Source organism: Oncorhynchus mykiss, chromosome 6, assembly GCF_013265735.2.
Source record: "Oncorhynchus mykiss isolate Arlee chromosome 6, USDA_OmykA_1.1, whole genome shotgun sequence".
Taxonomy (NCBI): Eukaryota; Metazoa; Chordata; class Actinopteri; order Salmoniformes; family Salmonidae; genus Oncorhynchus; species Oncorhynchus mykiss.
The window spans coordinates 74631008-74656875 of record NC_048570.1 but is presented as its reverse complement, the minus strand read 5'-3'; the positions used below and the strand labels follow the sequence as shown (position 1 = coordinate 74656875).

Genomic DNA, 25868 nt, shown 5'->3' with positions numbered 1-25868 from the left:
CGTATGAATTTACTACTTGACGTCAAGATTATTCAAGAGCAGAGACCTCAAGGGTCAAAGTAGTTTTTTTGTCAAATGAAAAAAGTTACTTGCATCTCCAATGAACAATAAAATAAAGGTGAGGCACAATATTTCCCAAAAGTGTTTTATTTGGCTTAACCTCAACCCTCAACCCTCAATTCTCATGACATCTTCCTTCATCCACATTCTATCCTTCAGATTAGTGTAAAAAAAAAATTCTTGCATGGTTTTTCATACACTACTGCAGGGTTTCCCAAACTCGGTGCTGGGGGCCCCCCGTGGGTACATGTTTTGTTTTTTTCCTTAGCACTACACAGCTGATTCAAATAACCAACTTATCAAAAAGCTTTGATTATTTGAATCAGCTGTGTGGTGCTAGGGCAACAAACTAAATGGGAAACCAGGGGGGCCTTAGGACCTAGTTTGAAGAAACCCTGCACTACTGTACCAAATACATTATCAACAATATTGTTTCTCACTTCCTGACACTATTCTTTCAAATTGATTCGACAATCAAAGAAACATACATATTCAACTACTCCAAATACAGAAAGGGTCTGTCAGTTGATTCGAAAATAATATTTTTTCAAACATGTCAATCCATTTAATCTACCCCTTTCCATGTCTATCCTTTCCACACAGACCTCTTGCATTCACATAAACATGTCTCTTTTGTTCTTCTATTGTTGACAGAGAAAACTATCTGGCATAAAACATTTTGTCTTCTGGGAACCATGTGGTCACCCTCTCTCCTCAGAACTCCTCCTCAGCGTTCCGGCAGCGTGACTCTTTCAACAGGGTCAGGCGAGCCAGCACCTCAGAGACAGACAGCTCTCCATGAACCTTGTTGTCCCTCGTACGTACGTTCACGCTGTTAGTCAGCTTCTCTTTCTCACCGACCACTGCCAAGACACAAAGCACAGTCCCCACACTGCCAAATCACAGCAAACACAGCTGCCCTAACACACTCACATTTTCAACAACAACATTTCTGTAGTGATGAGTACAATCATGTTTTTGGCAGCTGAGAAAATTCGATACTAGCAAACATTGTGACAGTAAAAGTCATGAATATATGAATGGCCCCAAAAAAATAATCTACTATAGTAATCCTTCTTACCCAGGATGAAGTTGTACTGGGCTAACTGGGCGTTGCGGATCTTCTTGTTTAAGAGGCAACTGGAGTCGAGATCAGCATCTGCCATGAATCCGGCCTCCACAAACTGTTTACACATCTGAAGGACAGAATAACCACTCATTAAATACGAAATCATAAAAAATTACTGGAAGATGAACTGATAAAATGGAACTGCCAACAGACATAGGTTAATATCATGATGAACGGAATGATGAATGTGCAGCATCATGAACAGGGCCATCTTAATTCAGGGCTGAAGCCCCTCGGCCCAGGCCCATGGGGGGCCCAAGAGGAGGCAAATATATGTTTTTTTTTTACAAAAAACAAAAATACAATACATATTATACAAAAAATGTATGCTGCAACCGCCAACCACAATAGGACTCCCACTCAGCCTGCTCTCAATGAGTGTTGACAGCCTGCTGCTGCCGCTCTGCTAATCATCAGATGGGGAAGGAGAGGAGGTAAGGGGCCCATGTGGGTAACTGGGGGACCCTGCATTTATTGGGTAACTGCATAAATAAATGTGACTGGTCAATTGTGTGAGTCAGGGCCGTGCCCAAGCCCGTAAGAGGCAAAAAAAAAGAAATAATATTACACTGAACAAAAATATAACGCAACATGTAAAGTGTTGGTCCCATGTTTCATGAGCCGAAATAAAATACATTTTCCATACGCACAAAAAGCGTATTTCTCTCAAATTTTGTGCACAAATTTGTTACGTCCCCGTTAGTGAGCATTTCTCAAGATAATTGATCCACCTGACAGAAGCTGATTAAACAGCATGATCATTACACAGGTGCACCTTGTGCGGGGACAATAAAAGGCCTTCCATGGCCTGCATACTCACCCATTGAGCATGTTTGGGATGCTCTGGATCGACATGTACAACAGTGTGTTCCAGTTCCTGCCAATATCCAGCAACTTCACACAGCCATTGAAGAGGATTGGGACAACATTCCACAGGCCACAATCAACAGCCTGATTATGCGAAGGAGATGTGTCGTAATGTATGAGGCAAATGGAGGTTCTCTTATCTACGCCCCTACTTTTTAAAAAAATGTTAAGCTATCTGTGACCCACATATATTCCCAGTCATGTGAAATCCATAGATTAGGGCCTAATGAATTCATTTGAATTTTACTGATATCCTTACTTTATATGATCTGTAATTCAGTAAAATCGTTTAAATAGTTGAGTTTATATTTTTGTTCAGTGTAGGTCATTTTTGTATCCAACCACAGGAACCGCTCTCAATGTTTAAAAATACACCACAGAGCATAATTTAGCCATAGAGGATCAATAGTTTAAAAAATAACTGGATTTATTTTTATCACATGTACATACAGGTATCTGCCAAAATAAAGGAAACACCAACAAAGTGTTTTAAAAGTGTGTTGGGCCACCACAAGCTGACAGAACAGCTACAATGCGCCTTGGCATAGATTTAACAAGTGGACCTAAACCATGCCAATAAACTGTACCCCACACCATAACATATACTATTATATACTTTTACTCAAGTGTTTCCTTTATTTGGGCATTTACCGGTGTGCTTACAGTCAGGAAGGCTGCAGTTTGGGCAGCATGCGCACCAAATATACAGCTTTTCGCATTGTGGCCATAGACATATAATCCATAGAAGGGGTTTGTAACCTCATACCCTGCAATTTGACTGTTAAACTCATTGGTACACTAGCAATGGACGCCAGTCCTGACTAATGGGAACTGCCATCTATGGATTATATTTCTATGGTTGGTTGCAGTTGTCGGTTTGCCTTTTGCAAATTTCTAAATACAATTGCGGGAAAAATTTACAGTTTGCTTACTGCCGAATAGTGAAAACTAATCTGTCTGTAGAACCAATAGAAGGAAATTGTTCTCAAAAACTCCTAATTTTTTGCGAACAGCACCACTGTTTTTAAAAGTAGCTTATCTTGAGAGAGCCGATGTGCTCGTCGTGGCAATAGCCTATCACCGTGAGTAGCTTATGGTGTAGCTTATGGTTTAATCATCATTAGTTGAGTCACTGTGCCACTGGACATTTTATTTAGTAGCCGACTGTAGCCTATTATATATATTGTATGTATGTATATATTTCCTCCTAATATTGTACAACCTGCGTGTCGCTTCATTGGCCTGGGTTATTGTTTGTTTGAATTCAAGACCAGATTGATCTCAGTTTGTCAATCAGAGTAGCCACTCATTTTGGTCAGTTGTGTGCTATTTAAAAAGATTCAGCTAATGTCTTCCGTCATGTAAAAGGCAGATTTGTTTTGGACCCTGATAAAAAACAAATTCACTGCGTGTGGAAATCCTAAAAATGCCTTTGCTCAACTGTAGCCTATGCCACATGACAAATGTTATTATGGCTTTATTATAAAGAGGCATTTTCATCAACAGTAAATTTACCACGCATTGAATTTGCATCTTGGTACACAGATTTGTTTACAGAAAATGGTGTGCCGGGAAGGGGGAAGGCCTATGATTTCTTAATCCGGCCCTGATCATAAACTGTAGAAATATGAAAGGAAGACACGTTTTGGAAATAGAAGGCTAGGGTTACCCTCTTGGCATATTCTTCACAGGTAGGGTTGACAGGCACAAACATCACCTGACGTGGGGACAGCCAGAGGGGCCTGGAGAAGAAACACAATATGGCTGGATAAGTAGCAAATCAAAACACTATATATACACACACACACACACACACACACACGATTAAGACATTTAAGAGCAGAAAAACATCTTTATACATGACTGATTTTCCAATCTGATTGCATCTTATGTAACACAACAAATTAATTGGTCCTCTTTGCTACTCACCATTTCCCAGCGTAGTTCTCAGTGAGGATGGCTATCATCCTCTCCACAGAGCCCAGAATGGCCCGGTGGATGATGACCGGCTTCCCTTTGTCATCCCCGTCCTTCCTACATGTCACAGGATTCAACATCAATATCAGTCACAGCACCACTTCATGCTCAATTACAACTATGTATTTAACCATTATTTATTCTACCTTTAGCTCTATAAACAACTATATAAATTATATTCAAAAAGGTTAAAATTAATAATTATCTCAATGAGATTAGTCTCATCGAGATAAAGGGTAAAAAAATAAAAAAGTTTTCGATGTGACTAACCTCATTGAGATAAAAAAAAAAAAATTTAACCCTTTTGAATACAATTTATACAGTTGTTTAAAGAGCTTCATAATGTTTTCTACCTCATTAAAAATCCAACTTTAAATTGAATTATTTAAAGGACTTTTAAGTCCACTTTCTAGTACAAAGTGTTCAGGTGAGAACTCATACTGAAGGAGGGATTAATGACTAATCTTGCTTCCTATAACAGGATACAGACTCAGCATTGTGTCACGACTAGTTTGATTAGGTGACTCACTCACCCCACAAAGGTCAGGTTAAAGCGGATGGGAAGCTGGAAGTCCAGCTGAATGGTTGCACATTGATGATACCGGCCAATAGCATCTTTGATCTTAATGTCAATCTGAAATGGCACAACAAAAGTATTACATGGTTTTCCTCCCTGGGAGTTTTAGACCTTATTTAATTGAAGGGGAAATGCAATATCTATCAGGGAAATATCCATGGCTATAATAAGTACAAACCTTTAATTAAATTGATTTCCTGAGAATTCTAGACCTTATTTAATTGAAGGGGTGAAGAAAATATACAGCAAGGAAATATCAGCTGCTGTAATACAAACCTTGGGCCCATAGAAAGCACCGTCTCCGGGGTTTAGTTTCCATGGTTCCCCAAACTCATTCAGGCTGTTCTCCAGTTGCTTTTAAACAGAGGGAATCAATTAACATACATTTCAAAATACATCCTGGGGCATTCTTCCTACATCCTGGGGCATGTTTCTTTATGTGACATCAGGAATATTTCATGGACACGCATATTTAATTTTACCTTCTCAGCCTGGTTCCAGACAGCGATGTCTCCTAGGTACTTCTCTGGACGGGTTGAAAGGTGCAGCTGGAAAGAGAAGCCAAAGACATCATAGACACAGCGGAGGAAGTCCAGACAGCCCTTCATCTCCGACTCAATCTGCAAGAAAGAGAAAGGGAATACAGAGGGTCATCTGAATGGCGAGGAGGTTAAGTACCCAGCAGGGTTGGTGTCAATTCCATTTCATGAAGAAAAAAGGAAAATTGGAACAGAAATGTCCATTTACTTCCCGATTTGAAGTTGACCCCAACCCTGGTACCTAGCTACTTTAATAAGATGTTCCTCTTCAATAGCCATAGCTGGTCTGGTCACCTACAGTTGAAATCGGAAGTTTACATATACTTAGGTTGGTGTCATTAAAACTCATTTTTCAACCACTCCACAAATTTCTTGTTGTCAACTATAGTTTTGACAAGTCGGGTAGGACATCTACTTTTTACATGACATGTCATTTTTCCAACTACTGTTTACAGACAGATTATTCACTGTATCACAATTCCAGTGGGTCAAAAGTTTACATACACTAAGTTGACTGTGCTTTTAAACACCTTGGAAAATTCCAGAAGATGTCATGGCTTTAGAAGCTTCTGATAGACTAAATGACATCATTTGAGTCAGTTGGAGGTGTACCTGTGGATGTATTTTAAGGCCTACCTTCAAACTCAGCGCCTCTTTGCTTGACATCATGGGAAAATCTGAAGAAATCAGCCAAGACCTCAGAAAAAAAATTGTAGACCTCCACAAGTCTGGTTCATCCTTGGGAGCAATTTCCAAATGCCTGAAGGTACCACGTTCATCTGTACAAACAATAGTACGCAAGTATAAACACTATGGGACCACGCAGCCACCATACTGCTCAGGAAGGAGACGCGTTCTGTCTCCTAGAGATGAACGTACTTTGGTGAGAAAAGTGCAAATCAATCCCAGAACAACAGCAAAGGACCTTGTGAAGATGCTGGAGGAAACAGGTACAAAATTATCTATATCCACAGTAAAACGAGTTCTATATCGACATAAGCCGAAAGGCCGCTCAGCTAGGAAGAAGCCACTGCTCCAAAATCGCCATAAAAAAGCCAGACTATGGTTTGCAACTGCACATGGGGACAAAGATCGTATTTTTGTAGAAATGTCCTCTGGTCTGATGAAACAAAAATAGAACTGTTTGGCCATAATGATCATCGTTATGTTTGGAGGAAAAAGGGGGAGGCTTGCAAGCTGAAGAACACCCATCCCAACCGTGAAGCACAGAGATGGCAGCATCATGTTGTGGGGGTGTTTTGCTGCAGGAGGGACTGGTGCACTTCACAAAATAGATGGCATCATGAGGGAGACAAATTATGTACAGTGCCTTGCGAAAGTATTCGGCCCCCTTGAACTTTGCGACCTTTTGCCACATTTCAGGCTTCAAACATAAAGATATAAAACTGTATTTTTTTTGTGAAGAATCAACAACAAGTGGGACACTATCATGAAGTGGAATGACATTTATTGGATGTTTCAAACTTTAACAAATCAAAAACTGAAAAATTGGGCGTGCAACATTATTCAGCCCCTTTACTTTCAGTGCAGCAAACTATCTCCAGAAGTTCAGTGAGGATCTCTGAATGATCCAATGTTGACCTAAATGACTAATGATGATAAATACAATCCACCTGTGTGTAATCAAGTCTCCGTATAAATGCACCTGCACTGTGATAGTCTCAGAGGTCCGTCAAAAGCGCAGAGAGCATCATGAAGAACAAGGAACACACCAGGCAGGTCCGAGATACTGTTGTGAAGAAGTTTAAAGCCGGATTTGGATACAAAAAGATTTCCCAAGCTTTAAACATCCCAAGGAGCACTGTGCAAGCGATAATATTGAAATGGAAGGAGTATCAGACCACTGCAAATCTACCAAGACCTGGCCGTCCCTCTAAACTTTCAGCTCATACAAGGAGAAGACTGATCAGAGATGCAGCCAAGAGGCCCATGATCACTCTGGATGAACTGCAGAGATCTACAGCTGAGGTGGGAGACTCTGTCCATAGGACAACAATCAGTCGTATATTGCACAAATCTGGCCTTTATGGAAGAGTGGCAAGAAGAAAGCCATTTCTTAAAGATATCCATAAAAAGTGTTGTTTAAAGTTTGCCACAAGCCACCTGGGAGACACACCAAACATGTGGAAGAAGGTGCTCTGGTCAGATGAAACCAAAATTGAACTTTTTGGCAACAATGCAAAACGTTATGTTTGGCGTAAAAGCAACAGCTCATCACCCTGAACACACCATCCCCACTGTCAAACATGGTGGTGGCAGCATCATGGTTTGGGCCTGCTTTTCTTCAGCAGGGACAGGGAAGATGGTTAAAATTGATGGGAAGATGGATGGAGCCAAATACAGGACCATTCTGGAAGAAAACCTGATGGAGTCTGCAAAAGACCTGAGACTGGGACGGAGATTTGTCTTCCAACAAGACAACGATCCAAAACATAAAGCAAAATCTACAATGGAATGGTTCAAAAATAAACATATCCAGGTGTTAGAATGGCCAAGTCAAAGTCCAGACCTGAATCCAATCGAGAATCTGTGGAAAGAACTGAAAACTGCTGTTCACAAATGCTCTCCATCCAACCTCACTGAGCTCGAGCTGTTTTGCAAGGAGGAATGGGAAAAAATTTCAGTCTCTCGATGTGCAAAACTGATAGACATACCCCAAGCGACTTACAGCTGTAATCGCAGCAAAAGGTGGCGCTACAAAGTATTAACTTAAGGGGGCTGAATAATTTTTCAGTTTTTGATTTGTTAAAAAAGTTTGAAATATCCAATAAATGTCGTTCCACTTCATGATTGTGTCCCACTTGTTGTTGATTCTTCACAAAAACAGTTTTATATCTTTATGTTTGAAGCCTGAAATGTGGCAAAAGGTTGCAAAGTTCAAGGGGGCCGAATACTATCGCAAGGCACTGTATATACACTGCTCAAAAAAATAAAGGGAACACTAAAATAACACATCCTAGATATGAATGAATGAAATATTATTTTCTTCTGTTTCAAATATTTTTTATTAAACACACACAAGACAGGTATACAATTATTATCTAAACATAAATGAGCATACAGGAACAACAAGACCCAGAGTTCTGGGTGCAAAACAAATAATACAAAACACGACATACAAAACAAGGACATGTAGAAAGAAAGAGGGTAGATGTCGTTCCCCCCCCCCCCCCCAACTGCTCGGGTGACAGGGCCAGCACATGCTGCCCAAAGGTAGATTAAAATATTACAATTGAGAGTGCGTTAATAAGTACAAATTCACAGCGCCGACTCGTCCAGGTAGGAGAGGAAAGGCTGCCAGATTTGATCAAATGTTGATAATTTATTGTTCAGAATATATCTAATTCTTTCTAAGTGTACAGTGTTTACCAATTCACTGAGCCATAATTTGGTAGAGGGCGCTTCCCTCCTTTTCCAAAACAACAAGATTAGTTTTTTTGCCGAAATGAGACCGTAAGAGATTAGTTGTTTTTGGGGGTTGGTTAATCCGTTTAGGGACTCAGATACTCCCAGGATTATCAGAAGCGGGTCTGGATCTATTGAAGTCTCCAAAACTTCAGAGAGGATCCCAAAAATTCCACACCAATAACCATGCAAGCTAGAGCATAGGGCAAAGCAGTGGAGTAGTGTACCCTGCGCAGCCTGACATTTATCACATGTAGGGGATGTATCAGGAAATATCCTATGCAGTTTAGTTTTGGAATAGTGTAATCTGTGTAATACCTTGAATTGTATGAGACGATGTCTGGAATTAATGGAGCATGTGTGGATATACTCCAAGCTCTCTTCCCAGTCTGCCACCGAGATGTCAGTCCCTAGTTCTTCCTCCCATTTTGCCTTGATGGCATCTGTAGAAGGTGTGCTAACAGATTGAAAAGCATCATATAGACGCGATATCAGTTTATCTGAGGTGGGGCATATTTTTATGCATCCGTCAAACATGGAAGGTTTAGCATTCCCAAATGTTGGGAGGTGTTTTCTAACGTAGTCTCTAATTTGTAGGTATCTGAAAAAATTACTTCTGGGAAGATTATAAGTTTCCCTCAGCAACTCAAAGGAAGCAAAGGTCCCTTCTATGTATAAATCCCCTATGGTACTTATCCCCAACTCTCCCCATCACTCAAAGGTGTTATCAAGGTTAGAGGGGGCAAAGGAGGGATTCCTGGCAACAGGGAGCATGAATGACATTGGTCTAAGCTCAAAGTGGACTTTAATTTGCTTCCAGATTCGGACTGTGCTATGTATAATAGGATTGTTACAATAAAGTGACATCTCCAGATTGGCAGGCGACAAAAATCACAGCGCCAATAGAGAAGGGGTGACCGTCCTCACGCTGCATACTAAGCCAGCTGGATAATGGAAGTGCGTCATCCAGCAGAAACGTAACAACGCGGAGGTTAGCGGCCCAGTAATAAAATATAAAATTTGGGAGAGACAATCCTCCTTCCATCTCGGATTTACAACGGTGTTTTTTACCTATCCTGTGGGTTTTATAATCCCAGATGAAAGGATTTATAATTGAGTCCAGTTTTTTATGAAAGGATTTAGGTAAGAATACTGGGATGTTCTGATATAGGTAGAGCAGTTGTGGGAGGAAGACCATTTTAATGGCATTAATTCTTCCGAGCAGAGAAATTGGGAGAGTTCTCCAAAATATTATGTTTGCCTTGAGTTTTTGTATCAGAGAGGGGAAATTCTCTTTAAATAGTAAGGAGTATTAAATATTATTTTCTTTACATAGTTGAATGTGCTGACAACAAAATCACACAAAAATGATCAATGGAAATCAAATGTATCAACCCATGGAGGTCTGGATTTGGAGTCACACTCAAAATTAAAGTGGAAAACCACACTACAGGCTGATCCAACTTTGATGTAATGTCCTTAAACAAGTCAAAATGAGGCTCAGTAGTGTGTGTGGCCACGTGCCTGTATGACCTCCCTACAACGCCTGGGCATGCTCCTGATGAGGTGGCGGATGGTCTCCTGAGGGATCTCCTCCCAGACCTGGACTAAAGCATCCGCCAACTCCTGGACAGTCTATGGTGCAACGTGGCGTTGGTGGATGGAGCGAGACATGATGTCCCAGATGTGCTCAATTGGATTCAGGTCTGGGGAACGGGCGGGCCAGTCCATAGCATCAATGCCTTCCTCTTGCAGGAACTGCTGACACACTCCAGCCACATGAGGTCTAGCATTGTCTTGCATTAGGAGGAACCCAGGGCCAACCGCACCAGCATATGGTCTCACAAGGGGTCTGAGGATCTCATCTCGGTACCTAATGGCAGTCAGGCTACCTCTGGTGAGCACATGGAGGGCTGTGCTGCCCCCCAAAGAAATGCCACCCCACACCATGACTGACCCACCGCCAAACCGGTCATGCTGGAGGATGTTGCAGGCAGCAGAACGTTCTCCACGGTGTCTCCAGACTGTCACATGTGCTCAGTGTGAACCTGCTTTCATCTGTGAAAAGCACAGGGCGCCAGTGGCGAATTTGCCAATCTTGGTGTTCTCTGGCAAATGCAAAGCGTCCTGCACGGTGTTGGGCTGTAAGCACAACCCCCACCTGTGGACGTCGGGCCCTCATACCACCCTCATGGAGTCTGTTTCTGACCGGTTGAGCAGACACATGCACATTTGTGGCCTGCTGGAGGTCATTTTGCAGGGCTCTGGCAGTGCTCCTCCTGCTCCTCCTTGCACAAAGGCGGAGGTAGCGGTCCTGCTGCTAGGTTGTTGCCCTCCTACGGCCTCCTCCACGTCTCCTGATGTACTGGCCTGTCTCCTGGTAGCGCCTCCATGCTCTGGACACTACGCTGACGGACACAGCAAACCTTCTTGCCACAGCTCGCATTGATGTGCCATCCTGGATGAGCTGCACTACCTGAGCCACTTGTGTGGGTTGTAGACTCTGTCTCATGCTACCACTAGAGTGAAAGCACCGCCAGCATTCAAACGTGGCCAAAACATCAGCCAGGAAGCATAGGAGTGGCCATCACAAAGCCCTGACCTCAATCCTATAGTAAAGTTGTGGGCAGAACTGAAAAAGCGTGTACGAGCAAGGAGGCCTACAAACCTGACTCAGTTCCAACAGCTCTGTCGGGAGGAATGGGCCAAAATTCTCCCAATTTATTGTGGGAAGCTTGTGGAAGGCTACCTGAAACGTTTGACCGAAGTTAAACCATTTAAAGGCAATGCTACCAAATACTAATTGAGTGTAAGTAAACTTCTGACCCACTGGGAATGTGATGAAAGAAATAAAACCTGAAAGAAATAATTCCCTCTACTATTATTCTGACATTTCACATTCTTAAAATAAAGTGGTGATCCTAACTGACCTAAGAAGGGAATTTTTAGGATTAAATGTCAGGAATTCTGAAAAACTGAGTTTTTGGCTAAGGTGTATGTATACTTCCGACTTCAACTGTACCTGTTCCATGGTGCAGAAGATGTGAGCGTCATCCTGTTGGAAGCGGCGCACCCTCGTAAGGCCGGTCAGTGTCCCTGATAGCTCATTCCTATGGAGCACCCCGAAATCAGCCAGTCTCAGAGGCAGCTCCCTCCATGACCGAGGTCTGTGGCTGAACATCAGACTGAGAAAGAAGAGGATGGGAGGATCCAGGAGAAGGTGGACGGAAAAATAGGGTGATGGATGAGAAAATATGCAGTTGAAGCAGTGGGAGTAGTTAAGGTTACATAAATGCTTTGAAAGTCCCTTCCTTATAAGCCATCATACCTTCATATTAACCAATAACATATAGGGAGGGCCAGTTTCCCAGACAAAGGTTAAGCCTAGTCTTGGAGTAAAGTCATTTCAGTGGATATTCTCCATTGAGCATGGTTTTTAGTCTAGTAAGTAATCAAGTAGCCTTGCATCTCCTGTTTCTGCAGCATGAAGCAGCTTGATGTAGAAGTACACCCCCCATAGAGGACGCTAGTCTATTGCAGGGCCTTACCCCCAATCTATCTCCTACTGCTGAGTTCCAAGCAGACACATTGGGTCCCATTTTTACAGTTTTTGGTATAACTTGGCCGGGGATTAAACTCCCAACCTCAGGGCGGATGGACACTAACTACAAGGCCACGGAGTTGGTTTTTAGTCCAGGACCAGTCTTAAAACGTGTCTGGGAAATCGGCCAAATAACAAACCAATGTACCTACCAGTGTCCAGGACAGTTCATGGGCTTCAGTGCAAAGACGTCCTGCTCCACTGGGAAGGAGAACATGTTGTCGCTGTAGTGCTGCCAGTGGCCTGAAGTCTCCCACAGCTTACTGTTATAGATGTTAGGAGAGGCCACCTCCTGGAAACCTCTTCTACAGTATTCCTCCTGCAAAGTACATTCACCAGATCACAGCAAGAATGAGTGGTACTTAACTTCAGCATCCTTTCGGTTACTATGGTTATAAAGGAAAAAAAAGGTGGTTGAGGCTGGTTGGTCTCATCTTACCCTGATGAAGTCAGTGAGTGTGTTGTATAGGTAGGCTCCACGCGGGAGGAAGAAGCAGCTGCCAGGGCTCAGGTCATGGAAAAAAAACAGTTCCTGCTCCTGTTGTACAGTAGAGACAAACAGAGAGGAAGCTTAAAGACTTGACAAATTGACAGTTACAGATAGTGAGGCAGCTCATCCTCTCTGTGGGGAAGAAGTTAAATCAAACGACAGCAAATCTGTCCATGAACGACACCCACAGACATGTCCTCTACTTCTAAACCTTCAACTTCTAAATGAAAAGGATCACACCATCATAGGAGTAACATGTTTAAAAATGACTTTGTCCCCCTGGATAACAACAATGAAAATAAAAGCAGCGAGTCCATGGTTTAATAGAGAGATCAGTGTTGTGTTGTAATCAGTTGTGGCCGGGCCGTGGGGTTGCTGCCATCTGTCTCTCCCGCAGGGAGGATAGATCAAGCCTGCCTGAGGACCAGCTGGAGCTCACATAGTGTGACTCACTGATACATCATGCAGTTAGACACACAGCACCCCCCACAGGAACAACCAAGCAACAACAGTAAGCATGCAGTGCTTAAAGCGTCCGCATACTTCCTAGTCGAAAGTTCTGAAGAGTTTGTGCATATATTATGAAGACATTATGATGTTTTCTTCATTTTGGACTTCGGTAAGGGTTTTTTCGGCTGTTTGGGCACAACATTTTTTTTTTGAGACCAGCCGAACTTCGGAAGCCGAAGTATATGCCCCTTCATCCATGAGTGGTCAACTTTAGGGATTCTTCAATAAATTATTTGTTATTCAACTAGAGACTAGTTTTCATGCACATTTCTTAATTGGAAATACTGCACCAAGCATCTAAGTTAGATGTAAAATTACGCGACTAAGATCTCCTCGGCAAAAACGTAAAAATGAATAACAGATTTCTTGAGTTTTCTTAGATTAATTCTGACTATTTTGAGGAAGTGTATACTGGCTACTGAGTCTCAAAAGAGACCTTTCTACAGACTCTGAAAAACACCAAAAGAAAGATGCCCAGGGTCCCTGCTCATCTGCGTGAACATGCCTTAGGCATGCTGGAAGGAGGCATAAGGACTGCAGATGCGGCCAGGGAAATAAATTGCAATGTCGGTACTGTGAGACGCCTAACAACGTTGTCTATGGGCACAAACCCACCGCTGGACCAGACAGGACTGGCAAAAAGTGCTCTTCACTGACGAGTCGCGGTTTTGTCTCACCAGGGGTGATGGTCGGATTCGCATTAATCCTCGAAGGAATGAGCGTTACACCGAGGCCTGTACTCTGGAGCGGGATCGATTTGGAGGTGGAGGGTCCGTCATGGTCTGGGGCAGTGTGTCACAGCATCATCGGACTGAGCTTGTTGTCATTGCAGGCAATCTCAACGCTGTGCGTTACAGGGAAGGCATCCTCCTCCCTCATGTGGTACCCTTCCTGCAGGCTCATCCTGACATGACCCTCCAGCATGACAATGCCACCAGCCATACTGCTCATTCTGTGTGCATGATTTCCTGCAAGACAGGAATGTCAGTGTTCTGCCATGGCCAGCGAAGAGCCCGGATCTCAATCCCATTGTGCATGTCTGGGACCTGTTGGATCAGAGGGTGAGGGCTAAGGCCATTCCCCCCAGAAATGTCTGGGAACTTGCAGGTGCCTTGGTGGAAGAGTGGTGTAACATCTCACAGCAAGAACTGGCAAATCTGGTGCAGTCTATGAGGAGGAGATTCACTGCAGTACTTAATGCATAGGTGGCCACACCAGATACTGACTGTTACTTTTGATTTTGACCCCCCCCCCCCCCCCCCCCCCCCCCCTTTTGTTCAGGGACATATTATTCCATTTCTGTTAGTGTTCCATTTCTGTTAGTCACATGTCTGTGGAACTTGTTCAGTTCGTCTCAGTTGTTGAATCTTATGTTCAAACAACTATTTACACATGTTAAAGTTTGCTGAAAATAAACACAGTTGATAGTAAGAGGACGTTTCTTTTTTTGCTGAGTTTATTTCCACTTTTTCTCGTTTTCCAAGCGAAGGTTTGCCACCAGGCGAACTTAAGCTTGCTGGCGCCTTTAGGTCGGTTTGTAAAATACAAAGTAAATTAGAGTGATTTGTCAATGTTGGCAGTTCTGTAACTCACTTTGAATAAAAGTACATTAAAAAGATCCCCAAAAAGTTATGTCTGTAATGAAGCCCTTTGGTGGGAAAAAAGAAAAGAAAAAGGTGGACCTCTGCCCTCCTAGTCACACCCATGGCTGCGCCCCTGCCCTCCTAGTCACACCCATGGCTGCGCCCCTGCCCTCCTAGTCACACCCATGGCTGCGCCCCTGCCCTCCTAGTCACACCCATGGCTGCGCCCCTGCCCTCCTAGTCACACCCATGGCTGCGCCCCTGCCCTCCTAGTCACACCCATGGCTGCGCCCCTGCCCTCCTAGTCACACCCATGGCTGCGCCCCTGCCCAGTCATGTAAAATCCATAGATTAGGGCATAATTCATTTATTTCAATTGACCGATTTCCTTATATGAAATGTAATTCAACAAAAACGTTGAAATTGTTACATGTTGCATTTATATTTTTGTTCAGTATATATGAACATATATCATTACAGTGCCTTGCGAAAGTATTCGGCCCCCTTGAACTTTGCGACCTTTTGCCACATTTCAGGCTTCAAACATAAAGATATAAAACTGTATTTTTTTGTGAAGAATCAACAACAAGTGGGACACAATCATGAAGTGGAACGACATTTATTGGATATTTCAAACTTTTTTAACAAATCAAAAACTGAAAAATTGGCCGTGCAAAATTATTCAGCCCCCTTAAGTTAATACTTTGTAGTGCCACCTTTTGCTGCGATTACAGCTGTAAGTCGCTTGGGGTATGTCTCTATCAGTTTTGCACATCGAGAGACTGAAATTTTTTCCCATTCCTCCTTGCAAAACAGCTCGAGCTCAGTGAGGTTGGATGGAGAGCATTTGTGAACAGCAGTTTCAGTTCTTTCCACAGATTCTCGATTGGATTCAGGTCTGGACTTTGACTTGGCCATTCTAACACCTGGATATGTTTATTTTTGAACCATTCCATTGTAGATTTTGCTTTATGTTTTGGATCATTGTCTTGTTGGAAGACAAATCTCCGTCCCAGTCTCAGGTCTTTTGCAGACTCCATCAGGTTTTCTTCCAGAATGGTCCTGTATTTGGCTCCATCCATCTTCCCATCAATTTTAACCATCTTCCCTGTCCCTGCTGAAGAAAAGCAGGCCCAAACCATGATGCTGCCACCACCATGTTTGAGAGTGGGGATGGTGTGTTCAGCTGTGTTGCTTTTACGCCAAACATAACGTGTTGCATTGTTGCCAAAAAGTTCAATTTTGGTTTCATCTGACCAGAGCACCTTCTTCCACATGTTTGGTGTGTCTCCCAGGTGGCTTGTGGCAAACTTTAAACGACACTTTTTATGGATATCTTTAAGAAATGGCTTTCTTCTTGCCACTCTTCCATAAAGGCCAGATTTGTGCAATATACAACTGATTGTTGTCCTATGGACAGAGTCTCCCACCTCAGCTGTAGATATCTGCAGTTCATCCAGAGTGATCATGGGCCTCTTGGCTGCATCTCTGATCAGTCTTCTCCTTGTATGAGCTGAAAGTTTAGAGGGACGGCCAGGTCTTGGTAGATTTGCAGTGGTCTGATACTCCTTCCATTTCAATATTATCGCTTGCACAGTGCTCCTTGGGATGTTTAAAGCTTGGGAAATCTTTTTGTATCCAAATCCGGCTTTAAACTTCTTTACAACAGTATCTCGGACCTGCCTGGTGTGTTCCTTGTTCTTCATGATGCTCTCTGCGCTTTTGACGGACCTCTGAGACTATCACAGTGCAGGTGCATTTATACGGAGACTTGATTACACACAGGTGGATTGTATTTATCATCATTAGTCATTTAGGTCAACATTGGATCATTCAGAGATCCTCACTGAACTTCTGGAGAGAGTTTGCTGCACTGAAAGTAAAGGGGCTGAATAATTTTGCACGCCCAATTTTTCAGTTTTTGATTTGTTAAAAAAGTTTGAAATATCCAATAAATGTTGTTCCACTTCATGATTGTGTCCCACTTGTTGTTGATTCTTCACAAAAAAATACAGTTTTATATCTTTATGTTTGAAGCCTGAAATGTGGCAAAAGGTCGCAAAGTTCAAGGGGGCCGAATACTTTCGCAAGGCACTGTATATTAATTGAGGGTCTCTTTCAATGGCTGTGTTCAGAAACCAAAACCAACTAAATAGTCTTCCTCAGTCAAGTGACCCCCCCACAGTGAGGACTAACCTTTCCAATCTTCCGATGGTCTCTGTTCCTAGCCTCCTCCTGAAAGCGTTCCCACTCTTTCAGCATCTTGGAGTCTGGGAAGGAGATGCCATAGATACGCTGCAGGGTCTCCATGTCCGAACGGCCCTCCCAGTACGTAGAAGAGTTCTGTCGATATTACAAGAAAGGAGCGGACAGGAGATACTGTGACACTGTTTTTCAGCTTAAGAAATTATTGAATATTGTAGTCTGTGTGTGCATCACCTCACATACCTTGTAGATCTTCAAGGCTTTAATCTTTCCTGTATGTCTTACATGGGGCCCACGACACAGGTCAATCAGAGGCCCACATCTAAAACAGTAAAAAAAAAACTAATTTTAGCAGGGCATGGACCAGTGAGGGTCTTCAAATTCATAAAAACATTTTTTTTTACCATAATATATGAAAGCCTAATCCTTCGCATTTGTGACCGATTAGGAAATTTGATGTACATTCCAAAGATTTATGTGAATGATTCAAAACAAGAGGGTATAAAGAATAATTAATTGGACAATTGCCTTGAGAGTAAGACAAGCTGAGTGGAATGCATTATTGCAACCACATCAAAGGAATCCCTCTCCTCCCTCTTAGCTTTTGTGTTGACCTTCAGTCCCATTTCAAGGTCGATCAAGGAAGTGGTTAATAGACATTGGCACATATGACACAGCGACCCCAGCTTTGGTAAAGCGTTTGAATCTCTCCCGAGGTCTTGCTATAAGAGACACTCAAATTGAAAGGGATTATTTAGTACAGTCAGATTTGCCTAATAAAAAAAGCATTGCATTTCATCTCTATCATTCCTGATGGCAGTTTCCTTGTCACAACTGTCCACTGTTATGCCATGATCAGAGGGAACTCTTATCCATCCCCATTCGAGTGGGAGGATAAAGGTTTGAGGTAGAATATCATGTCACACAAAATATGTTGTAATACTACTTAAGTGTGTTCCTGTGACTTTAATGTTGTGGGTAAGACCAAACAGGAACTTAAGACAAGAATATGTGAGCATAAGAGCTCCATTCGAAACCATGATGGAAAAATAATTACCTGTTGCCAGAAATTTCAACAGCAATAATCATGTACTAAGTGTATTACATTATATAGGCATTGAATTGGTGAAAGCGCCACGTAGGGGAGGAGATAGGGATCAATTACCTCTCCAATGAGAGACATATTGGATAGACAGCTTGGCCACTCTTGCCCCAGCAGGCCTTAATGAGGAATGGTCTTTTTCTTGCTTTTTTTGTAGTAGGTTATAAATATGCCAAATATTTAGGTAATGACATCATGTATTTGTATTGTGTGTCTATAGATCTATATTTGATCGTCACGTTTCCCCGAAAGCTCCCTCTGCTGGATCTCTTGATTGGGACAATATTGGATGAATTGATAATTATGCCCACCTGTGTGGTCTTGTTGGTGTGACATTGATTGCTATTGCCTTGCACGCTGAAGGGCTCATACCCGAAACGTTTGTGCAGCGATACAAATTTAAATTTAAATTAATTTACCGGAGTGCAGTCCTATTTCTGTTCTTCAAATTCACCAACATGTTAAACCAGTCTTCTGAATATTTGCTGTACACCAAATAATATTCAGTGATTTACAACTAAACATCATGAGCTGCTTACCTGTAGACTGTTGTAGTGGGTGTGGTGACTTTCTCATTCAGAATGCGACACTTGAATTTGTTGTACTGAAAATATGTACGCAAACAGATTGGGAAAAAAATAAATACCAATTGCTGCTGATCTACTCACAATCCAAATGAACAAGAAACATCTATAAAACATTATATAATCGAGCTACAATCTTTCACCAGAGGGTGGAGAGATGCCAATGTAGTGTAGAGGTCTTCATCTCACCTTGAACATCTTCAGTAGGGTCTCCTTGCTGACCTCCAGCCTCTCGAAGGGCTGTTTCTCCTTCACCACAGACTTGCACAGCGCCTCCAGGTACTCAAACTCTGTACTCGACACACCCCTGGCCAGGACAGGACACAGGTCAAACAGAACCCTCAGTAACAACACACCTGTCATAGGTTACTCACTACACCAGCTCTGTATCATTTCTGCTCATTACTTTATAAAGGAGACTGGAAGCCTGTTTTTTCTTAACAATGATAGATGCTTACTGGGGTCCTTCGAGGAACATGTCATAGTAGAAGCCATTCTCAATGGGTGGTCCATAACACAGACAGCCTCCATAGAAACGCTCCATGGCCTCACCAAGGATGTGAGCACTGGAGTGCCAGTACACCTGAAACAAGGAGCGGAAACATCTGTTACGACCTCCAAGAACAAAGACTATAGAGAGTATGATAGCCCAGAGGGCACATTATACTCACAGCCTGGGCATCGTCATTGTCAAAGCGCAGGATCTCCAGTGAGCAGCTCTTCTCCAGAGGTCTATCCAGGTCCCACAGGTCCCCGTTCACCCGGGAAATCACTGCATTGTCAGCTAAGCCCTGACTGAGAGAAATACGATATACCACCATCACCACATAGTTCTCATGTGTTGCTACAAACAATGGCAAAGACAGAAGGGTGCCACTGATGTCTCCCAGTAACATCATGATCCTCCTTGTCCCAGATTTGTCTATGCTGCCAACTTCTATGAATGTTTTTGCAATGACAATGGCCATAGGAGTTGACTGCACAGCACAAAAAGATATGGGACAGGGATATTATGGTCCAAGATAAGCTCCAGATCCCTCACCTGATGCCACAGGCCAGCTGGTAGGGGGTAGTGACCCAGGCCTGACCCTCCACCCTGCATCCATCTGGCAGCTCCACAGTGATGGGCTGGCTGTCTGCAGCTCTCCTGGTCAGCAGGGCATCGCTCTCCTTTTTCAGCTCCTCATACAGCTGCATGCGCTCCGAGATGTAGCCAGGCCAAGGTTTCAGCTGGAAAGAGTAACATGGTGATTTATAGGAACTTAGGGAAAGAAACTGGGGGGAATTATTTGGGTATTGGTTGATTGCATGCATGGGACTTCTAGAATAGATGTATGGGATATTGGACCTTTGGAAGGTAATGTTCCTAATCATTACCTCTCTGCCACCAACCCCTCCCTGTGCCGCCTTCTTGATGTTCTCTGGCTTCTCCTTATCAACAACAGGTTTAGTCTCATGAGTTGCTGCCTGCACAGATGTGTAAATTCAAAGGTTTGGTTTATATGTGAACAAAAACATGCAAATATTGTTATTGACATTCTACTTAGTGTAAACCACAAAAAATAACTGTTGTTCCATAAGCATGTTCAGTGGACTACACACCGAGCTGTCAACCTATTTTGAGACCAGGGGCAGGGGAGGGTTAGGCAAAAGGTTGGCAGCGTGGTTAGGTCTAAAATATTTTTTTACATTTCACCTTTATTTAACCAGGTAGGCCAGTTAAGAACAAGTTCTCATTTACAACTGCGACTTGGCCAAGACAAAGCAAAGCAGTGAGACAAAAAAGAGTTACACGTGCGATAAACAAAAGTACAGTCAATAACAATAGAAAAATCTATATACAGTGTGTGCAAATGGAGTAAGGAGGTAAGCCAATAAATAGGCCACAGTAGTGAAGCAATTCCAATTTAGCAAATGAACACTGGAGTGATAGATGTGCAAGTAGAAATACTGGTGTGCAAAAGAGAAAAAATAGTAAATAAAAACAACATGGGGATGAGGTAAGTAGTTGGATGGGCTATTTACAGATGGGCTGTGTACAGCTGAAGCAATCGGTAAGCTGCCCAGATAGCTGATTCTTAAAGTTAGTGAGGGAGATAAGTCTCCAACTTCAGAGATTTTTGCAATTCGTTCCAGTCATTGGCAGCAGAGAACTGGAAGGAAAGGTGGCCAAATGAGGTGCTGGCTTTGGGGATGACCAGTGAGATGTACCTGCTGGAGCACGTGCTACGGGTGGGTGTTGTTATGGTGACCAGTGAGACTTATAGATGACCTGGAGCCAGTGGGTCTGACGACGAATATGTAGTGAGGGCCAGCCGACGAGAGCATACAAGTCGCAGTGGTGGGTGGTATATGGGGCTTTGGTGACAAAACGGATGACACCGTGATAGACTGCATCCAATTTGCTGAGTAGAATGTTGGAGGCTATTTTGAAAATGACATCGCCAAAGTCTAGGATCAGTAGGATAGTCAGTATAACGAGGGTGTTTAGCAGCGTGAGTGAAGGATGCTTTGTGCGAAATAGGAAGCCAATTCTAGATTTTATTTTGGATTGGAGATGCTTAATATGAGTCTGGAAGGAGAGTTTACAGTCTAGCCCACATATGTCAGAGTCAAGGCCCGCGGGCCACATCCGGCCCGCAAGAAGGTTTTTTACGGCCCCTGGGATGATCTTGATTTATTATTAGAACCGGCCCGCAGCAAGCCGGCAGCCCGCAGATCTTTTACACGCACCAATACTACATTTCCCACAATGCAAAGGTGACGCACCGAGCAGTAGGCTGCTTCATTTCAATATTTATTGGCACAGCAGTCGTCAGCATCACAGTAAAATTAACTTTCAGATACCCATCAAAAATGGCAAAACGGAAGGTGGATACTGAGAACCGGGGGTTTCAAACAAGGTGGGAGTCGGAGTATATGTTCACGAAGGTAGCTGGAAAACCTGTGTGTCTTCTGTGTGGAGAAAGTGTGGCGGTACTGAAAGAGTATAATCTGAGACGACATTATGAAACGAAACACGCGGACAAAAACAAGAATATGGACATGGAACAAAGGCTACAAAAGGCCAGTTTTATTTTGGCAGAAGAGATCGCTAAATCAGCCCGGCCATTTACGGAGGGGGATTTCATCAAAAACTGCATGATTAAAGTTTGTGACGAAGTTTGCCCAGAAAAAAGGCAACTCTTTTTAAATGTGAGTCTGAGCAGAAACACCATTGCCGAGAGAGTAGACCAGTTGTCCATCAATCTAAAAGAGCAGCTTGTGAAAAAGGGAAAAGATTTTATTGCATATTCCTTGGCTGTGGATGAGAGCATCGACATTTCTGACATTGCCCAGTTGTCAATTTTCATCCGCGGAGTGGACTCCAACCTAAGCGTGACAGAGGAGTTTTTGGCTTTACGTCCTATGCATGGCACAACTACGGGGCATGATTTGTATGAAGAGGTGTCAAGATGTGTAAATGAGATGGAGCTGCCTTGGGAAAAACTCGTGGGTTTGACAACCGACGGAGCACCTGCGATGTGTGGACACAGGAGCGGACTGGTGGCGAAGATACGGGAAAAGATGCAAGAGGAAAACGCGACAGGTGAGCTGACAGCTTATCATTGTATCATACACCAGGAAGCGTTGTGCGGTAAAGCCTTGAAAATGGAGCATGTAATGAGCATCATCACGCGCACAGTTAACTTTATCAGAGCCAAAGGTTTGAATCACCGCCAGTTCAAGGCATTTCTGACGGAGTTAGAAACGGAGCATGGTGATTTGCCTTATCACACAGAGGTGCGATGGCTAAGCCAGGGAAAGGTGCTTCAAAGATGTTTCGAGCTTCGTGAGGAGATTTGTCTGTTCTTGGACAGCAAAGGGAAAGACACAACACAACTCCGAGACGAAATGTTTCTGTGTGAAATGGCTTTTCTGTGTGACATTACGAGTCATCTGAATGCAATAAACTTGCAGCTGCAGGGTCGGGATCGTGTCATCTCTGATATGTACAGTACAGTGAAGGCATTTAAAACCAAACTGACTCTGTGGGAGACGCAGATGCGGAAAGAAAATTTGAGCCACTTTCCCAGCTGCCAGACCATGAAAGAGAAGCTCTCTACCAGTGCGTTCCCGAGCACACAGTTGGCTGATAAAATAGGTATGCTTGCCGCTGACTTTCGACGCCGATTTGCTGACTTTGAAGCACAAAAAAGCAGGTTGGAACTGCTCGGTAACCCATTTGCTGTTGACGTGGAAAGCTCACCACCAAACCTCCAAATGGAGTTGATTGACCTCCAATGCAATGATGCACTGAGGGCAAAATATGCGGCAGTGGGTGCTGCGGAGTTCGCCCGTTTCCTCCCCGGCACAATGCCCCAGCTGCGCATCCAGGCTGCTCAAACGTTGTCTATGTTTGGCAGCACATACCTGTGTGAACAACTGTTTTCTTTGATGAACCTGAACAAAACATCACACAGAAGTCGACTTACTGCTGAACACCTCCACTCAATTCTGAGGATTTCTTCAGCTCAGAGCCTTACCCCGAACATTGATGAACTTGTGGAAAAGATGGGACACCACCAAGTATCACCCTCAACCTCAAACAAGTGAACATTACTGTGCAATCACATATTTAGAGTTTTTACTCAGTTCAAGTTTAAAAGTTAAAATGTAATATTTGTTTTCACTGCATGTTACTTCTCCTTAAACAAAGTGTTGTTTTTGATTAATAGATTTTTGCACTTTATTTTTTTGTATTTCAATCCAATTATATTTTAAAAATATTTCAGTTGAGTGGATGATAGAAAATTGCTATTATTGTTTTTTCTTTGAAGTAAATTTAGCCCACTTTTGCTAAAATAGAAAATATAGTCTACTGATGGTGCCTTGAATACCGGTTTCTTTCATTTAATGTTCATGTTATGGGGATATTTATATAAAGGAAATTTGTCTTTTGTGTCTGTTGAAAATTAAAGATTACTGACAGAGCCATAAGAAAATATTGCTTTATTTATCTGATCATATTGTAATATATTTGTTAGGTTTTCAGTAGGTTCAATTAGGTTCACTAGACTATATGCGTCATTTAAAAATTTTTCAATGAACATTCGAACAGTCCGGCCCTCGTCTTGTAGCTGATTTTTTTATTTGGCCCTCCGTCCATTTGACTTTGACACCCCTGGTCTAGCCAGACACCTAGGTATTTGTAGTTGTCCACATATTCTAAGTCAGAACCGTCCAGAGTAGTGATGCTAGTCGGGCGGGTGCGGGCAGCGATCGGTTGAAGAGCATGCATTTAGTTTTACTAGTGTTTAAGAGCAGTTGGAGGCCACGGAAGTAGTGTTGTATGGCATAGAAGCTCGTCTGGAGGTTAGTTAACACAGTGCCCAAAGAAGAGCCAGGTGTATACAGAATGGTGTCGTCTGCGTAGAGGTGGATCAGGGAATCACCCACTGCAAGAGCGACATCGTTAATATATAGGGAAAAGAGTCGGCCCGAGAATTGAACCCTGTGGTTCCCCCATAGAGACTGCCAGAGGTCCGGACAACAGGCCCTCCAATTTGACACACTGAACTCTATCAGAGAAGTAGTTGGTGAACCAGGCGAGGCAGTCATTTGAGAAACTAAGGCTGTTGAGTCTGCCGATAAGAATACGGTGATTGACAGAGTCAAAAGCCTTGGCCAGGTCGATGAAGACGGCTGCACAATACTGTATTTTATCGATGGCAGTTATATCGTTTAGTACCTTGAGCGTGGCTGAGGTGCACCCGTGACCAGCTCTGAAACCGGATTGCACAGCGGAGAAGGTACGGTGGGATTCTAAATGGTCAGTGATCTGTTTGTTAACTTGGCTTTCAAAGACTTTAGAAAGGCAAGGCAGGATGGATATACGTCTAACAGTTTGGGTCTAGTGTCACCCCCTTTGAAGGGCTTTCCAATCTTTAGGAATCTCGAACGATACGAAAGAGAGGTTGAACGGACTGGTAATAGGGGTTGCAACAATGGCGGTGGATAATTTTAGAAAGAAGGTCCAGATTATCTAGCCCAGCTGATTTGTACGGGTCCAGGTTTTGCAGCTCTTTCAGAACATCTGCTATCTTGATTTGGGTGAAGGAGAAGCTGGAGGCTTGGGCATGTAGCTGTGGGGGGTGCAGAGCTGTTGGCCAGGGTTGGGGAAGCCAGAAGGAAAGCCGTAGAGAAATGCTTTATGGTGGTGAAAGTGTTTCCTAGCCTCAGTGCAGTGGGCAGCTGGGAGGAGGTGCTCTTATTCTCCATGGACTTTACTGTGTCCCAAAACTTTTTGGAGTTAGAGCTACAGGATGCACATTTCTGTTTGAAAAAGCTAGCCTTTGCTTTCCTGACTTCCCTGAAAAGTTGCATATCGCGGGGACTATTCGATGCTGGTGCAGTCCGCCACAGGATGTTTTTGTGCTAGTCGAGGGCAGTCAGGTCTGGAGTGAACGACGGGCTATATCTGTTCTTAGTTCTACATTTTTTGAAAGGGGCATGCTTATTTAAGATGGTGAAGAAATGACTTTTAAAGAATGACCAGGCATCCTCTACTGACGGGATGAGGTCAATATCCTTCTCGCATTCGTGTTTTAGGGAGCGTTTGACAGTGATGAGGGGGTGGTCGTTTTTAAGAAGATACATTTTATAAAATGGTCGGGGTTTAGACATAATCATGACTTACTTTGTGGCCATGGAAGTTAGTGACGACCGTATTATTATCTGGCAGATGCTGGATAATATCTCCGCCTACTCCCGATCTGCACTATCTAGTAACCACTATATGCTCCCTAGGCAACTACTGGTTGGACTAGGACAGCACGCTACAGGCCACATACAACCACACAATTGACATGCACTAAGGTGGTCAGCTAGCTACCTTATTATTATCATAATTGCGGTTCTTTGGTTGTTGTTTCCCTGTCTTCTCCTGGCCTTTGTTTGTGCCCCTCTTGCCCTGTCCCTCCAGGGCGAGCTCTTCCTGGAGACCCCGGCGGAGGTGCACGAGACGAAATTTGAGCTTCTCATTCTCGCTCCGTAAGCTCTCCAACTCCGGAGAACTGGCGAGAATGCTGGCGACCTCTGGACCACCATTTAACCCGTCTCGTAGGAGGCTAAATTCCCGAGTGAGGAGCTCTATCTGCTCCTCTTGCGCGGTCAAACGTGCTGCCATGCACTCCGCCATCTTTAAATTACTATTCGCTGTCATCAGCAACTGGGAAT

The 25868-nt window shown here is 43.3% G+C and overlaps 1 protein-coding gene across 2 annotated transcripts; it reads right to left on the bottom strand.

Moving 5' to 3' along the window:
• Positions 1–127: 127 nt before the first annotated feature.
• Positions 128–25857, bottom strand: LOC110526575 (threonine--tRNA ligase 1, cytoplasmic). Of its 2 annotated transcripts, XM_021607658.2 has the most exons (19): positions 25525–25857; positions 20028–20117; positions 19693–19880; positions 19322–19445; positions 19109–19233; positions 18840–18957; positions 18606–18670; positions 17208–17286; positions 16956–17102; positions 12616–12714; positions 12329–12495; positions 11598–11760; positions 5093–5230; positions 4887–4964; positions 4567–4667; positions 3986–4090; positions 3726–3798; positions 1142–1256; positions 128–923 (listed from the first exon to the last, which is right to left on the bottom strand). In XM_021607658.2, exons 1-19 carry the CDS (start codon positions 25852–25854, stop codon positions 775–777), a joined length of 2454 nt encoding a protein of 817 aa, XP_021463333.1. In that variant the 5' UTR covers positions 25855–25857; the 3' UTR covers positions 128–774. The 2 variants fall into 2 exon arrangements, with proteins under 2 accessions (XP_021463333.1, XP_021463334.1); XM_021607659.2 differs by lacking the exon at positions 20028–20117.
• Positions 25858–25868: the final 11 nt, after the last annotated feature.